Source organism: Ambystoma mexicanum, chromosome 1q (genome assembly GCF_040938575.1).
Source record: "Ambystoma mexicanum isolate Mex_15411 chromosome 1q, UKY_AmexF1_1, whole genome shotgun sequence".
NCBI classification, from domain to species: domain Eukaryota; kingdom Metazoa; phylum Chordata; class Amphibia; order Caudata; family Ambystomatidae; genus Ambystoma; species Ambystoma mexicanum.
This window is the reverse complement of record NC_090922.1, coordinates 585,985,665-586,004,000: the sequence shown is the minus strand read 5'-3', so window position 1 is coordinate 586,004,000 and position 18,336 is coordinate 585,985,665. Positions and strand designations below refer to the sequence as shown.

The window sequence follows — 18,336 nt, the reverse complement described above, 5'->3', positions numbered from 1 at the left end:
TTGGCATTCTCTCCCAACCTTGGCCATTTGGCTCGTTAGCACGCAAGCAAAACGAAACCCAGGTGCCAGGAACCATGTCTGACCACTGCCCACTTGGCCAATTACCCTACAATCTCATCAGTTAAGCCCTAACCCAAGGCCTCTTTGTAGTTGACCTTGCTACTGATCTCTTCCTCTAGACTTTTAACGGAGTGAAGGTGCATTGCTATCTTTGTCTGGAGCTTAATGGATAAACCTTATTTTCCAGTCTTGCACCACATGTGAGAGACCATGATTCTGTCCATTTTGACCTCTTATTTTAGTTCTATTTAATTCAATTACACTGGGTGCTATTACTCCTCTTGGCCTCTGAAGACATGTTTTCTGCATCTTTAATTGTTCAATTCTTTGCACTTGCAAATGTCAACTCCTTTGGTTAATCTAAAAGAAATATGTCCTGCGTATGTAGCTTATCCTCTTCAACTACTCTTGTGCCTTACATTTGCATCCTGCCATAGCATAATTGTCCTGTGCAAAGCAAACACCCTTTGTTCTTTGTACAAAACTGTTTTCCAGTGCCTGTCAGCTCTGCAGCCTTGGTCTCTCTCATTCAGGCTTCTCACTTAGTATTATACGAAACCGACATCCGTGTGTCTCATTCTACCTTGCGTTTCTGCATATGTACATCTACTGCAGCTCTTCTTACTTATCTTACTTAATAAAACAAATGCAGACATAATACAAACCCGTGGTGAAACATTCATTTTCTTATTTGTTGGGTTAATGAAATCAAATGAGCTGTCACTGGTTGGATCCTTAAATTGTGTCTGCCCAATATTAAGATATTTTGTAAGATGCATAGCTCAATCTCTGCGCCAGCTAACTCAAATGTCCACGTGGGTGTGTGGCTGATGGGTTGATACAAATAAAAATCCTCTGATAGCAGTATGCTATGCCACTCTTTTCTTTGTGTGAGGTTATGGTGGATTTTTGGTTTGTCGTTGGAAAGATATATTTTTCTCAGATACTCTGTGACTGCTCTGTTGCAGAGGTCCATAGCATTGTCTGGTGCTAGTGTCGGAACAAATGTGGACCGGGGTTTCAAGGCAGTTTATTCTGCTAGGCTTAATAATGTTTCGTTCTCTCGCAAACCTTTGATCCTCTTCTACTCCAGTATTGTGTTTCCAAGAGATTCAGTGTCCATTCTGATGGAGTCGTTGGAAACCTCCTCTTTCGAACATCTTTTTGGTGATAACTCAAAGTATTGAAATAATTCTTTGAGGGATCACCAAAAAGAAGTTGGTTCATATTTCTTCGTACTTGCATATACAGTTACTTTGTTACTTCAGTCACATCTTCATTCTTAAGTATTCACAAATGGTCTGTGTCCTTATCTTTTCTTCATGACATCACTTTGCTCTTGTCAGATTTCACTTTCAGCTCTGTTTAATGGTGTATACAGACATCCATCTCAGTTCGAGGGTACATTCGATACGTTTTTCTTAAGTTCGTAACGTCTTTCAGATCTTTGATGCAGTATTGAGAATAGACCTGGTGTCACACAGTGCTTTCTTGTTCTTCCAATATGACGGAGGTGAGGGGACCCGCACTAGAGATGACGTGTACATCTATATCTCTGCACGTCCTTCATCTGGAACCTTCAAAATGGCGCCAAATCCATCGAGCCGCGAGAAGCACTGAAGAATGTTTTGTTGGGGGCCTTTTCTGTCGACTGCTGCTGCAAGTTCTCATCCAGTGTCCGTTCTTTCGTCACCAAGAATCCAGAGACCAGGTGCTGTGCTGCTGCATCATGAACGTGTCCATCTGCAGGCTCTTCTTCACTGCTGAGGTACTTTGTAGGCTTGGGTACTACTTGCCTAAAGTCTTGTGCTGTTCCTGTGTAGCTGATTGGGTGATTCGTGTGTTTGGGAGTTTGCCCATACCGTTCGCCCAGGCCTAACATTGGAACACATCTCGGGAGTCTTGTTGAATGAGAATTGCTCTGGAACTCTGACTTTCCTGCATCTGAGCCTCATCCTGACCTGCCCACCTTTGGCCACTGAGATCACTCATGCCTTTGAATAGGGAAGGACTTTAAAAGGGAAGGCCTCTAACTTGAAAATATAACAAGTTTTGCATAGTACTTAATTCTAAAGCTGTTACTGTGTAACTTTGATTGTCAAAACAAAATAAGTTACAAAGTGTCACTAAGCTCTCACTTACCTTTGAGTTGCTGTTATGAAAAGTTTAAGAATTTATTTACTTACAGTTGAACTGTGTTCCATTCTTCTAGAAGGTAATTGAAGGGAAGGTAATGAAATGATTATTTGTTTATTTGCGCACACAGGGATTTCCCTACTAGCACAAAAATCAGAAGTAGAAACAATACTGTGAATCAAGTGATTTTTTTTTAAATTTTCAGATGTCTTTTTATAATATTACTGATATTTTGATTTCTGATTGTTTTAACGTTTTGAGTAATATTTACAGGTTTCAACCAGTATCCCAATAAAGATAAAGAACATAAATTGAGTTGGAATTTATTTATTATTCCTGAAACTGAATAAGTGTAAAAGTCTACCAACAGGGTTTACTCACCTTGAATAGCTGTTACCATTCTAAAAGTGTACCATTGGGGTTTGCTTACCCTGTACTGCTTAGTGGCTTTTTAAAACACTTAGAGTTCTCACTTATCCTAGAGTTGCTGATTGCCTCTCTATAAAGTATCTAATGTTCTTACTTACCTTAGAATTGTGTTCCACTCTTATGCAAAGTGACATTGGTATAACTAACTATTCCTGTAATAGGATAAGAACAAGGGTTTATGACCAATAGGGTTTTACCCACCTTTAATAGCTGATTGGCATTCTAAATGTGTATCCCGAGTTCTTAATTAACTTTTGAACTGTTCTGAAAAGCATTGCTATTGTAACTGGCTCCCCCTGCCTCTTTAACATCTACCTTGCTCAGCTGGCACTCCTCATCTCCTCCCCCAACTTCCAGTGTAAACACAGATGACATTCTACTCTCTTTCAGACTTCCTGCTGACTCACTTGCACCCTCTTTCATTCCCTACTGCCTGTCTGCCATCCTGGCCTGATGCACTTACAACGATCTATGCCTCAATGCCAACAAAACTGAGATCCTTCCGATTGGGAACTCCGCTCCCTCCTTCTTCCCTTCTCTCTGGACTCCCTAACTAACTAAATAAGTTTTTAGATCGCGCAGCGTTAACCCAAATGTCTCAGGGGCGCTCACAAGTCAAAGACAACAGAAAACAAACAAGAGGGCAAACAGCTTGTACACTAGAAATGTGTGTACTAGATTAGATATCATTCTGTAGCGTCAGGGATTGCATTTGCTGTTTCAGCGGAATTAGATTCCAAATTTATGGAGCCCATGCATTAAAGCTAGACCTACCTAGTTTCTTCAAGATTATATGTGGCTGGGTTAGTAGCACCTGATCATTCGAACGCAGGGTCCACTTTGACTTCGTTTTTTAAATTCTTGATATAAGGTATTCAGGAGCAGCCCCTGTCAAACATTTAAATACAAGGACAGAACCTTTGAAATCCCTCCGTGGGCTCTCTCCCTGCTTCTTCTGAAGCCAGAAACCTTGGAGTCATCTTTGACTCCTGTCTCCCCTTCCTCCCTCACACTCGGGGCATTGTAAAGAAGTCCCACTTTAAACTCTTCCTTCTCAAAGGAATTCTCCCTTTTCTCACTTTCCCCCAGAACATGAATGCTTCCTGAGCCCTGGTTCTCTCTAGGCTTGACTATTGCAACAGCCTCCTCCTCAATCTTCCTTCTTCCACTCTGCGACCTTCATCTAATCCAGAATAGAGCAGCAAGACTTATCCTTGGCCTTAAGCCCAGGGACTGTATCTCTCCTGCCCTAAAAAGTATTCACTGGCTCCCGGTTGCTACACGGATCAAATTCAAATCCCTCTGCATCGTCCCCGAGGCTGTCTAAGGCCGGGGACCACACTATCTGCAACTCTTATGAAACGCTCTCCTCCCAGACCTCTACGTTCCTCTGGCACCAACTCCTTGTATGTAAAGGGTTTCGCTAAACAGCGCAGGAGGTTGTTGGCTTTCCACATGGATCCCTCCTTTGGAACAGCCTCCCTCTACGTCTTGAGCAGGACCTTCTTAAATTCCGAAAGCACCTCAAAACTCTCCTCTTTTCTTCCTCCTTCCCTTCTTTCATCCTCTGGGCATATGACCACACTTACATCCATTCTTCCCAGCTTCTGTCTACTTTCAACACTTGCGCCCTGGAGGCTCACATTTTTACACCCAATGCAACTCCAGGCCGTATAACACTTATGATACCTTGCACTACCTCTGTGGCTCACCCACGAGCACGGACACCCCAGCACCTACCCCACTGCCCTCTTCCTTGCTGCACTTGTACTTTCTGAACACCCTCAATGCATAGTAGGTTTGTCTGTTCCTTCCCCCACTGTTTTAATGTACTTCAATCCCTTTCCCCCTAGCCCTCCCCGTTGCCCTGCGTGTGCTTTGAAACAGAATTAATTTGCTCTATAAGCACCTAGCAAGCAAACCATAAATAAATACATTCCTGAGAGAAGAATACATTCCATATGTTAGGTAGTATTGTAAGGGTGTCCATTCTGAAATAGAGTAACTAATACTAGTGGCCAGGTATACTTGTAACAGTGTTGGTATAACTATAGTATTCCTGAAATGGAATAACACGATAGGTTATTACCATTAGGGTCTGCTTACCTTGAATTACACCTGGTCATTCTAAAAGTCTACTAATGTAGTTTTATTCCCCATGAATAGCATTCCACCATTCTAAATGTATATCATTATCTTTTACTCGCCTTGAACTGCATATTGCTATTATAAATACGGTTTATACTTTGGTTTGCACACCCTAAGTACAGTGTGGCTTTTTATAATTGTGTTTATGAATGATAATAGTACTTAGATTTCTAACGAATTCTCTTTTCCTGTGTATATATGAAAGACAGCATTATTTTTACAATACATCAGTGTTTCTTTGGACCATATGTATGCTGCAATTCCTTTGTACCAAACTCCTAAGATAAGCCTGGCTGCTCTGTCATTGCTATCAACATCTCGGGTAATACAGCCAAATATTAAGAGTTGGAGTTGCTGTATTGCCCAATGTAAATTTTTATAAAGCTCCTGGGTGAACATAGGCAAACAGCCAAAGATGGCCGCTCCTGATGTGAAACACATACATAAGACTTTTGCCATGTCGCAGGACTTCTACGAACACCAGTTTGTCAAGAAGCACATGATTACCATATTAGTAAAATGGCCACACCATGGAGCACCCTACAAAAATGTAAAGCATGCCAACCAGCAGTATAACACTGGCAACGTGGTCTGTTTGAGAAAACTCACTCAGACATTTTGGGGCACTTTTGCAGTACCCAAGCCAAGATATCCTTATGGGCTACCAAGGCAGCACAACAAAAAATTATTTTCGAGAAGTTTTTGAATAAACCTCACTGCTGACAAAAAGGATTTGGGTTGTTTGACAGTACCTCGATTACATTTTTTTTTTAAAAACCTGTCTGCCAAACCGCCAGTATCCCCACAACCCTGCTTAGCTTTTTTCAGTTCCCCGCCGCCTCTTCTGTTTCCTGTGGTGTCCGTTGTGTCCGTTCCATCCCTCTAACGTGGGTCGGATCCAACACCGCAGGGACCCTTTTTCTCAGTTTCTTTTTTTTGGGGTCCCCAGTTTCCGATGTTAAGGAAGCGGGAGACACCCCGATGGCAAAAATACTGAGAATGGAGAGCGGGGGCCCCCCCACGCTGCATGTTTGGTATCGGCAGCAATCGAATGGTACTGCCTGAAATCAGTCAAACGTACTATTCGATCATTTTTATTAGCTCAAATTGTGTATTTCTGACAAAAATAGGTCAGGATGAACAGTGTGAGATCAAAAGCACCTGAGGGGTACCAAAGTTAGTCAAAGTAAGTTTCTGACCAAAAACTGCAGTTACAGATAAATATTTCCTTGTACAACTTAATCGGTTGCATGCTATGCTTTGTTTCTAAATCAATGCATTTCTGAAAACAAATTGCTAAATTGCTTTTCTCCTTTTTTTATCTTTACCCCGAGCAGTGATGTTCCAAACGGATCTACCTTGGCCCAAGAGAGCATCGGCCTCCTGACAAGCAAGACTGCCTCCATGAGCCTCTCTGAAGATCCTGATGCTGGTGGCGATAGTGGCGATTCAATGAGAACAGGAGCCACCTCCAGCTCCAGTCTATAGAATGAACTTGAGTAGGGGTTTTGCAGCCTGCGCTTCAGCCCATCCCTTTTACCACACCCCAGAATCCCCATTTTAGAAGGGTGGACGGGTGAAAAGGTAGATTTGGGTGGGTGAATTGGATACAAAAGCCACATTGTGGGGTCCTGGAAGGAAATCAGATTTCTACTGTTGGGGATTGGATGATGTGCTCCCCTAAAGGATGGATACATCCAGTGGCTAAAAGGAGAGAAAAAAGGAATAAGAATGAGCACCACTAAGAAGCAGAAAACCCCTGCACATAACTTTCACGTTAACACGTTTTTTTAATTAAAAAAACTATATTTAAAAAACAAGTAAAAACAAAGGAGAAGATAAAAAATAAGCAGTATCTGCGAGCAATTCAAGATTAAATTAGTTTTTGTTCTGTGAATGAACTTTATTTTAATAACTTTGGACGCCTTGAATCTAGGGCTATAAAAACAAAACAGAAAAACCGGAAGATATTATATATATATACACTGTTTGATTAATTGTCTGATCTTAATGAGGTAGATTTTTTTCTCTCTCTTTTTATTTTTTTGATGTTATTACATATCCAGTGGTATATAATCCATCCAGTCTTGCTTACTCCCTCCCTCCCTGGTCATCTCTTCCCGTGTTGACCCTTCTGAAAATGAAAGATTCGGGCCCAGGGGGGTCGTCTTGTATGATGAGGGAAAAACTGCACTGCGTCTGGCAGTATGGACCCTTCCCCTACCTGTCTTTTTTTTTTTTCTCTGTACCGATGCCCCCTCTTTGCCGGTTCTGTTGTCATAGTGGATGCACTCACGCATCTGCCAGTTCGCACGTACCAAAGGTGTGCTAGTCTTGGACTAGCCCCAACTGAGCGTGTGGGCGTGCACAACATCAACAGAAGTGCTGTGAAGGCCCTATGGGCTTCTTACCATGGACACCTATTTATATTGCCATGTTCTTTGAAATGAGACTAATGTTTTGTTTTAAAAAATAATCCAAATTCTGGCTCCTCTTGCATAACCATGGATTAGGGACTGGCAGTTGGTACAGATCCTTGACAGAGTAGGGGGCCAGCTGAATTCTCCTTCAGTTTATGGAAGGTGGAATACTTGCAGCTGGTTTCTCTTACAGCTTTTTCAAGTTTTTTTCTCCTGCAATATTGGCGCAGTTTAATGCTGCCGATGTTGCGTTCTCATTGCTTTTCTCATCTCTGCCCCCTCCCCACCACTACTAGATAGTATGCTGGAAGCCTTGGGCAGACTGTTTTGGAAGTTCTCCTTTCCTGCTTCGTTTGGCCAAGTCTCCCTACATTTTGTTGTTGGTGTAAGATTGACTTTCTACAGTTAACAAATCCAATCTTCTCTTAACATTATAGCAATGTCCTGTTGCACGCTTTGGGGTTGAGATTTTGAATCTAACTTCAGAGCTACAAGGCCCTCTTTTTCTTTTTCCCCCACCTAGGTGTTTTGGGCAAATGGGCAGTAGCAATTCAGTAGTTGAGGTGGATAGCTGGTTTATTCCCCTTCTACTGTGTGCACCTGAGACAATTAAGAATTGTGGTGCTGGGAGTGGATTTCCATTTGGAGAAAGTCTTTTAGGAGACACCTGTAAAGGATAAATTGCATGAAGAGATCACAAGAGTGTTGTTGGTATGGCAGTTTGAGCCGTTAAAGTTGTTTGTTGCACATGGGCAGAACAGGTCAACCGTTTCCAAAGACAGGACGCCTTTTATAATCCTGTGCAGATCTTTTCATCTTCTCAAAACACCCATGTAAATTGTCCCATGCTCCCATCTTCTCCCCAAACGCTCTGCATCATCTTCCACTTTCTCTGTAGTCACTTCTGATTTTAAAGGCACTAGATACCTAATGGCATGCTTTACCAAACCAGAGTAATGCCGAATGTATCATAATTCTCTTACTTCCATTTTATAACTCTCTGGCCCCTGCGGAGGCCATGTGCATCTCGGTGTGCAATCTGTTGCGTCTGCAACTTTAATCTTCCTTTACCTTATGTTGGGGTCATTTTCATTGAAAGAAAAATATTAGGGGACCCCTTAGTTGCCTACCAGTTGGAGTAATTGCACCAAGCGCACTTTGGGCGTAACATTTCCCTTTTTAGTTGTTCGCCATTCTGCGCTTTATATACTGTTTCACATTGAATTTAATTATGGCCTACAGACCTCCTGGTCAAGCATTTAAACTATACCTATATTGGCTTGGGATTCGAGCTTACAGTTTTGTTTTATTCTTTAAATTAAAAAAGATCTGTATGGGTGCGTGTGTGTGTGTGTGTGTGTGTGTATATATATATATATATACATATATATGTCTTGTGATTTTTTTTTAAATATATATCTGCGTGTGTATATAAATATATACACACACTATGTATTTATGTTTTAACAAATGTTTGATGGCAAGTTACAAGGGGTTTATGTTGAAAGGGCTGGTATTTGCAGGAGGTTTACTTCCCTTCTTTAAACCAATGCGGTTTCCTTATCCCACGAAGCCGTTGGCACAGGTTTAATACTGCTGATGGTCTAGCCTGAGATGTGAAACTTGCCCAGTCCTAGTGCTGGTCAGATGGATTCCCTCCAAACCAGTTGTCCTAAACCATCCCCGATCGTTCCACTCTTTTTACCCGCCACCCTTTCCCTCCCTCCTCTGATGATAGCATTTATAAAGGGTTAAAGGTTGCCACATATTGTAATTTTCGGTCGGTTCTGGCTGTAGTTTACTGCACACTTTCCATGGCTGCCAATATTCATTGCATGAGCTTCAATTTAAAGCCTTCTTCCTTGAGCATTGAATTTTTGCTCAGGGCTAAAGTGTATTTTACTTTCCTCTTGCCTTGTTCTGGAACTGGATTGCCCAACCCACGACATTCATGACAACCCTGGGTGTTCTCTCCAAATAATTTCACAATGTCTTTGTTGAAGAAAATGGCTTTGCTTTAGGGTTGATAAATTGGACGTATTGTAGTCAGGTGAAGACCTTGTAATATCAACATTTGACATTTTCTAGCTTTCTGCTACTTCCTTCTCGTCCAACTGAAAATTCACTTTTGCAAATCTGTAGAAGCAGTGTAAATTAGTGTAGGTTGAACTAACCAACAAAGGCTCACTTGTAAACATTGAGTTCTACGTTGAAACAGAGGTTTGACTGTGAGTTGGACATACATGACAATAAGCAACTGTTCACGGTTCTATTTGTCTCACAACCGAAGGAAGTTGGTTGAAAGGCCATCTTCAGCAGCATGTTTATAATGCCATAGGTGATAATAAATGTGGCAGGACCCTCCGAGTCAGGCAGGCAGGCTAAGCTAATTGAAACCCTCCACCCATTGCTCGCTGCTGATAGTATCTCAATATTTCCACAAAGGTCATTCCAACACTTCCAGGGAACAGTGACTTGTGGTCATTGTAGGTCTCTTCAAAGAGTGTATTGCCACCCACTCAATCCTAACAATGGAACATTGCCAGGGCTCGTGTCACTCAACAAGGGTAGTAACATGCCCTCCATTTGTATACAGAAGCATCTATCTTGTGACTCACAAAATGACCGCATTGTGAGCACAACCTCATTTGGGATCAATTCCTTGGGTGTGGTTAAGTTTATTAGGTTATGGCCCCTCAAAAAACGGGGTTCCTCCTAAAGGTCTGTGAGCTGTCATATATTTTAGCTAGGTATGGTGGTATTGTTCCATGGGAAAAGTCACCCCTAAACACAAAAAGACGTTAGTTTGTTTTACTCTTTACTCAAAAGTATAAATTCTTCAGTCATAAACTCTTCTCATTTTTTAAAAAAGCGTATTCCAGTTGTGTTCTCATGCTGATGGGTGAGTTCTTTACCTCTCCCGTTCATCCTCTTCTTTTGGTCTATTCTGTATTCTTCCATGTCTGGCATTTGATTAGAGTAGTTCTAAAGGTCCCTCCGAAGGTTGGTGGGAAATGTAGAAGAGAAGCATGGAAAATGAGCTGGAAATTACATATCTTGAACTTAAAATGTGGCACTGCACTTGTAACTCCACCCCAAAGTTGGCTCATTCTGAAACAATAGGCTGGATCCCAGCAAGCGGTATCCACAAGAAATGGGTAAAAGAACAGGGCTGAAGTACACACATCTAGGCCATAAAAGTTAGTGTAATGTTTACATGCTTAATTTGGAATTGAGGCACTTGTTAAGATTTGAAGAGCCTACGATAGAGATTACTAGCAGAATCGAACTACTTTCAAAACCCAGCATGGACCATTACTAGGCAGCTTTCCCTATTTAATTGCCGCCTTGTGTTTAGATAGTAAGCACTCCCTATTCCATTGCCGCCTTGAATCCTTTAAATAATAAGCAGCCGTGGCATAAATTGAGAACACTTGTCGATTCCCAGCGGGGAGCCAAATTGGTGTGAGTGACATGCCTGACTGTAATCACAATACACTTGAGCAGCAAGGTCCCTTTTTTTTCTTTGCACCTCATTTCATGGTCTCTCCACGACCTTGGTTCAGCCCCTTTCTAACAGTGGCAAAAATGTACACACTCGACTTGTAGTGTAATTTACTCAGTTGAGCAAAACCTAGATGCAGAAAGGTTTGCTGAAGATTTGGTTCTCCTGCCCTCCGTTGAGCAGTCTCTCTCTGCAGAGACTATTGTTTGAAAGTTACCTTCCCGTAATTGCTTCTTGGTTTTAACCCCCTGGTCTAGAAGACCTGAAGGAGGTAGTTTGTCAAATCATATGCACTGCATTTTATTCAGGCTATCGCTGGGAGGACTGAACTGTGTTTAGGATAATGTGGCTCAACTTTTGCAAATTCAGAAATTGAAATGGCTAAAAAATAATCTGCTAGCTCATTCCTGGAACTGGCCATTGTAGACATCGCACATTAAGAAATGTATTCAGCACATGATTTGTAAACCTTCTTAAACAGTGGCACACACACTGGATGGACCCAGACATCCCATGTTCCCTAGAGTCGAGTCTAAAAGGAAACCTAAGGCCCACCCCCTTTACAACTGTGCTCAAGGACAACCCACGATTTTCCAGTGTGACATCTTCTCTACTCCAGTAAGCATGTGAATGCAAAGAATCCTTCCTGGAGAATGTAGTCAGCCATATAAACACACAATGACTTGGATCAAGTTATGCTCTCATTATAAAGATATGCTCTGGCAACCTGAACTCCGGTGTGGAATGTACTGCAGATTCATAAGCTTGTCCATCTGCAGACGGTCATTTTTATCTAAATATTATTGTGTGCTAGATGACAGGATTTAAAGTGTTAAATCTGTGTTTCTCATCGAGCTGCCACAAAGACTGAAGATTTTGTTCACAGTACACACTGGGAATCAGAATATTTTGCTCTCACAAAGGGACTCGAGGATCTCATTCTCATAGAGGTGATTCATAAATGGAACTAGTGTGGCAAGCAGATTTGTCGAACTCCATCCCTCTTAGGGGTACTTTGAAGTTGATAGCATCCAGTGTGTCAGGTGAATTTTAGTCATTGCATTTCCTGTTGAGTGATGTGCCTACTTTGTGTTTAGAAATCATTACGTGCCTCTAACTGGCAGCTGGTGATAGCATTCCCTTTTAAAACATTGTACACAAGTACAATGGCAAATTACCAACAGATGTCTCAGAATCCAGATACCACCTTGTTTCCTGCCTTAACAGTGTGTCCTGTTGTCTGCTGCCACCCCTATTCCTCCTGTGAATTACTGAACACCTTATCCATTGAATCCTTCCAATGCAGCATCCCCAGCACAAGGATTGGGCAACTATGCATGACTATGGCTGCTTCAAAAAGATACTAAACTGGAGCATTTGGGTGAATTTGCTTAGCCACTGACTTCTGTGAAGTTGCTTTTTCTTGTGGTTGTGTTACTCTTTGCACAGATGTGGTGGTGTCCTGCTGGTAGGCAAGTGAGGTTGGGGCTTCAGGCGCAGAGAATCTGCTGCTTTGCTTTCTCACTCAGACTGACAAAGATGTGTGCTGTGTGTATGCTTTCTCATTCCTTGCTGCTTTTACAGTTTTGTTTCCTGCTTTTCTTTGAGTTGATTTATGGGAGTATTCTTTCCCTCGTCTCCCAGTCGTCTCACTCGCCAGTGAAGGATTGACTTGGAGGAGATTCTCCAAAGCTTTTGTCTACATCACTGGCAGTTACATTCAGGCAGTAATCTTTTGAAATCAATGCTACCAGGAAGTACACAATTCACTGTTTCCCATAGAGGTGCTTTCACTGCAAGTGGACATTTATGGTTCATAACCTCAATCGGGATTCAAGCACAATGACCATAACCTATTCACTTAGTTGGCATCCCAGTGCTTGCTTTCTTTTCTCTGCAGGATTTTTAAGGATTCTGATCATGAATGCTAGTTTCTCAGCCTGGACAATAGAATGCCTTCTTTAATGCAGCACTTCTGCCCAAAATACCAAACCTGTTTCATTGGCAGTTTGGCCCGCTGTGTCCAGCTGAGCAATTTGACAGTGTTTAGAGAAAATGCTTGGTTCATATTCTAGTAAAAGCTTGCATCGTAAAATGCAGTTGAAGGGGTGAGTGATGGTGAAACATGGATGCTGGTCATGCTGCATCATTGATGTTTTTCTTTTTCTTAAAATCTTACGTAGATCTGCTTTTAAGATACTAGACAATTTGAAGCTATTCTCTTAATCTGCGCCTGTGTCAGTTCCCCATATGGGTATTGGAATGGTGTATCTCCTCAACCTGCTTCGGATATGATTCATATCCTCAGGGGTTTAGTCTGGTCACTCTACATGCTCTTTGACTTGTGCTGGGTCCCTCTGAGAGGGTAGTACTTTATACCAGACCTAGTCGAACTAGCCCATATATCCAGGACTGCAGCCAAAACAATTGATTTGGCTGTGTCCGTCTGCGTTTCTGTTCGGGAGTTGCCAGTCAAAGGGATAAAAGAGCTAGCACATTGTATCTTCTGCAATTAATCACTGTAATCGACCAATTTAGCATCCAAATTGTGAGTTGAATGCCCTTTGTCAGTAATACAGCATAAATAGCCATTCTCTCTCCCTTACACAATGCTTTTATCTTTTTGATGCATATGATGGAAGAGCTGGTGAAACACTTTCAGTGCATTATTTTCATTCTTTCTCACTGTCCTTGCAGATGTAACTCTCACGTCTTTAACACCTGGGGATTATTATGTCCAAAGTGTCTCACAACTGGAATATGTTGCTGGTTTTTGACCTCCTGTGCCACATACTCTTACTCCACACACGCCTTTCCACGTCCCACCTGATGCTTCCATCCAGCTTAATGTTGAGGTGCAGTCTTGACAAACACTTGTGTATTGGGACAGATGGGAAAAATTGCTTTCGGGAGCTGGAATTTCTCCAGGTGAACCTACCTTTTGTGTGCAGCAGTGGCATATAAGTGCATAATCTGCTGAATTACAATTCTAATAGAGGGGTATTGTGAACAGGATCCTTCGCTTCAGATACCAAATCTTAAAGACCTGTTGATAAGTTGCTCAACCGCATTTGAGGAGCATTCTGGTCGGCCGCAGTAGGCTTCAATCAGTAAACTAAGTTTGCTTAAAATTGCCCACTGATGGACTAGTGCACATCCGGGCTTAAACCCTTGCACCATAATCCCAAAACCTTACCTCTAAAATCCCATCTTTAGTACTCTCTTCCCTAGATATTTTGTATATTCAGTTTAGGTAAATCAGATGGCAGCCATTATGTTGATGGAGAGCACTGGAAGGATATTGCTACCATGCATTGACAACCTTCTGACTTTTTACACTCTGACACCTTTCTCGCTAAATCTTTCGCTATGGCACCTTTTCTTTTCCTAAAAGCCAAAATACAAATTCCAGTTGTGTGATGCATCCCAGCCACCTTATTTTTTCCTGTTTGTGTCTAAAACCTAGCTTTATTACATTTTTCCAGTCTTGAGGCTCATACTTGTCTCCCAGAGACAATATTCTGCAGCCATTGTCACCTTTTTGGGTGGAGTTTAATGATATATAATTTTTTAAGTATCGTTTTAACATTTTTGGTGCATTTATATGCTTGGGATAGAGCTCATGTAATTTACCAATCGTATTGATTGTTTATGTGATTGTGCCCTGCAAAGGTATATTTAATGAGAAAATAAAAAATAAAAAACCAAGAGTTAGTGTAGGATAGAGTTTAAATAAAGTAAAAAAGGAGGTGGCTGCCAGGTCGAATTTCAGACACGCTAAGCGTTCTGATATGAAGGAGCAGAGCACCTTGCTGATCCACACAGAGTATGTTACAGCAAAGTTTATATGGAAGAGGGTGTTGAAATTGAGGTTCTTAAATTCCTAAAATGTGGAGGCGGGTTTAGAGGGCCAGAAGTTAGGTCACTTCGAAAAGTATTTATTTTATCATTAATTTCCCTATGGGCACTTGTGCTCTCATTAAGTGACTTATTTTATTTTTGGGCTTTGCGTCTTTTCATGGCACTTTCTGACGGGCGGTATGTTTTGTCCCGCGCTTCATCCTGAAATGTCCAAAATCTACATTTTGGCTGAGACACATTGGGACTTTAAGTGGATGTTAATTTCATGGCCAGGTTTTGTGCATTTCACGTGACTGCCCAGTAAATATCACACACATACGGTTGACCTTTTTAGAAGTTAATTCTTATATTTGGCAATTTGCTTAACTCTGATCTATGGTCCGTAAGAGCATTATGACCAGCTGATCAGATGTGTGCTGATCAAGGCACAATGATTGGCTGTTCTTCCATTTACAAACTGCTTTGATAAGTGAGGTCAAAAATAATTCCAAGCACCTTGGAATATAGTGTGTTGTCCAACATGGCAATGCTTTTGAGATTCGGTGTGTAGCTGTTTATTTTTCCACATATGTCCCCCCCAGAAACAGAAGGGTGTAAGGCTACTCTACGCATTGCAATACAAAAATTGGAAATATTGTAGTGTTAAGTTTTGACAATATTTATCAAAGTGCTAGACAGCATTTGTGTTTAATCTTCCCTTGCACCAGGCTAATAGTGGCTAACCTAGTCTCTTACCAAGTTTTGAGGGGAAAGAACTGATTTATCTTAGTGTTGGAAAGGTAATTGCTGGGAATATGTTCAAAGTGGCAGAAACACGGAATGCACAGCAGTAACACTTGCAATATAATGTTCCTCTTATTGAACACACTTAAATATTCACAATTAGTGAGTGCTGCTCTCTGTCCAGTCTTCCTCAGGGATAGTGCAAATTGAGCCAAACCCCCATTGAGGGGATTGGGCAAATCATTGTCTCCTACATGCTGTGGACTTTGTATGTGGTTACAGATTTCAGCAAGATCAGTATGTGGGTAGGGGTTCTTTTAAATTTATTTATTTATCTATCTTGGTACACACCAACCCAATGGAAAAACTGCATTGTTAGCTCTGCTTCCACTATTCCTAAATGTTTTGTTCTTCAACTGATGTGACTTAATGTGTGTAAATGTCCTGAAATAATTCCAGATTTGTAGGGAGTGGAAGGTGTGGGATGATCAGTAGCTTGAATTGAAACATCAGCATTTGTGGCTAGATGAAATGTTCAGTCTGCCTTCCATTGTTCCAGACAGGACATGGGACTCGATCACCTTTAACTGGGGAAGTGCAATGTTTTGAGCACAGAAATGTTTGTAGCGCTGAATGAACAGAAATTCACGTTCACACCCTATTACCAATGTAATAATAATAATATGCCACATCAGGTTAGATTACTGCTTGGAACACCATCTTCCCTCAAGTAACCAATCAAAAGAGAAGTTCAAAAGTCAGATGACTGTATTACAGACGTTTTTGTTACCTCTCATAACTTGACATTTTGGTTAATGGACATCTGCAGATATATTTGTTATTTTATAGGATAACATCCATGTGGTTCTTCAGGGTACCATAGAGCGAGTACACTACAGTGTTGCTTGTTATCTTCCACATTGCAAAGCATTTTCAGTGGTAGATGCCCAGGAACCAAGATGTATAGTATACTTAGTTCCCTGACTGACTAGACAATTTTGCATGGCATGGTTAGATGGCAAAACGGAAGGTTTTTTGTGCCATCCTAATTGCCGGGACAGAGGGTGGGGGAGTCAGCATAGCCAAAACATACATTTGTTCCCCCAGTCACAGATAGAGCACACTCCTTTGGTTGTTAGGGTTGAAGGGTCAGGGGTATTGATACACATCCAAATTTGTCATGATCAATGTACTTTAATTTAATAAGTGGTTTACTTTGCAAAGTCTATCTAGCATCTTGCCTTATGATGTGCAGGAGCTTGCTGAATCCCGCCAATGTACTTTTTGAATGGAAACTCCTTTTTTGAATCAATCAAGGGAAGGTGAGAACTGCAAAGCTAAGTGCATCGCCAATAAGGGATAGTCATCTAGTCATTTCTGTCCCAATATTTGTGCATTATGTTGCAATCATTCCCTGAAATTTGCAACACACCGCCACAGTCAGTATTATGTCACCATGTCTAATAGCCATTTGTATATACATGGATCCGAGGTGAAGCTGCATTGTTTGCAATAATTAATTTGACTACAACTATCAATATGTCCTCTTATTGAGCAGGAAATGCATTATGCTACAAACTTTTATTCAGAGATTTGTAGGTACATTTCTAACGAAGGATTTCAGTCATGGTTTTGTTTTGGTAGAACACCTTCACTATCTTATTTTTATTATGTGTAGGGATTCCTCCCTTCCAAGAAGGGGGGGACCATAGTCAGAGTATGCATGAGATTACCTTGCTCTCAAGAATTTCGTTTTGTCAATAATTCCTTATTGAGCTGGATCAGACTGTCCTGCCAAAACTCGCCCAGTATCTGAATACAGGCTGTACTAAATAAGCCGATGTTACTGTTTTGGTCATACTAAAACCAAAACAGAATGGATACAATGGACACAATTTTGATGTTCCCTTTAATCTACAAAGTACATTTCACAAAAGTGCATTCATCCTACTTCAAGAAGTGACATAGCTTTTAGAGATGGTGGCAGATGCTACTTCAATTAATGCAGAAGTCCTGATTTGATGATGGAATTGCCCTTAGCCGAGGTTTTGAGAGGTAACAAAAACAAACGCATCTTATTTTTATTTGTGTCTGTTTAATTGTGGGATTATGGGTGGTGTTGAGACCCAGGTATGCTTCCCACCCACTTTCCTCCCCCTATCCTCTACGATCCCACTTCTTGCTCCCTCTTATGGCACTGACTCGATCCAGCGCTGCCTCCTGTGTTGTGTTAAACAGCTCTTATGAGTTGAAGATAAAATGTGTTCTTTTTAACAAAGCGGAAAAGGGGTGGAATTGGCCTTTTTTTGTTTGTTTTGATTTGTACATAAGATGGAAGTTTGTAAGTTTGTCCACCAAGGTCTTTATCTGCTTTCTGTCAGCATTTATATTAAATGATACATGAATGGAGAACAAACTATGTGTCTCTTGTCTTTCTCTGACCTAAATAACCAGTGTATTCATTTTCTGCTCAGTTTCAGGCTGCAAATGTGATCCTCAATTTAATTCTTTGGACGTGCAATAAATGTTCAGAAAAACTTCAAACATACAGTATACGTTTTATCACTTTTTAGGCACACTTTATTTGTTACATTCTGATCTCATCTTGTAAGTCAGTAACTTAAAAGGTAAAGGCTAATGTGGAATGTTAGCCATGAATGATAAGGCAACTTTTACATACCTTTTTCCCATTTCTGCCTTATTTGTGGAGCCATTCTGTCGTCTGAGATTGGACTAGCGCATGATGTGGAGCAGCATTGGATTTATAGCAGGAAATATTGACAGATGCGCAACAGACCACTATTGTGAGCTGCAACTCCCTTGCATGGGCTCCTGGACGGAACTGCCCAACCTCTCTCTGCAGACTGCATAGCATCGTACAAGCAGCTGAGAATCTGTCTTTTTTCTTTATTCTTCGCTTATATGCTCTGTGCTTTGGGGTTCAGGCGCTGCGCGTCAGCCAAGAAGAATTTTGCTTTAGCTGACCTACATGTGTTCTGCTCAGTGTAATTCATTCTACATTGTTTTTTGTGTGGAACAGTCTGGTGTTTTATT

The 18,336-nt window shown here is 41.2% G+C and overlaps 1 protein-coding gene across 5 annotated transcripts in view; it reads left to right on the top strand.

Annotated features, from left to right (window-relative positions):
- The window catches only part of RC3H1 (ring finger and CCCH-type domains 1), a 1,368,452-nt gene extending 1,350,754 nt beyond the window's left edge, over positions 1–17,698 (top strand). For all 5 annotated transcript variants that reach the window (XM_069641098.1, XM_069641097.1, XM_069641095.1 and 2 more), the window contains one exon: positions 6,111–17,698. In XM_069641098.1, the coding sequence (XP_069497199.1) occupies positions 6,111–6,261 (151 nt within the window). In that variant the 3' untranslated portion in view covers positions 6,262–17,698. The remainder of the gene's footprint in view (positions 1–6,110) is intronic.
- The last annotated feature ends 638 nt before the right edge of the window (positions 17,699–18,336 follow it).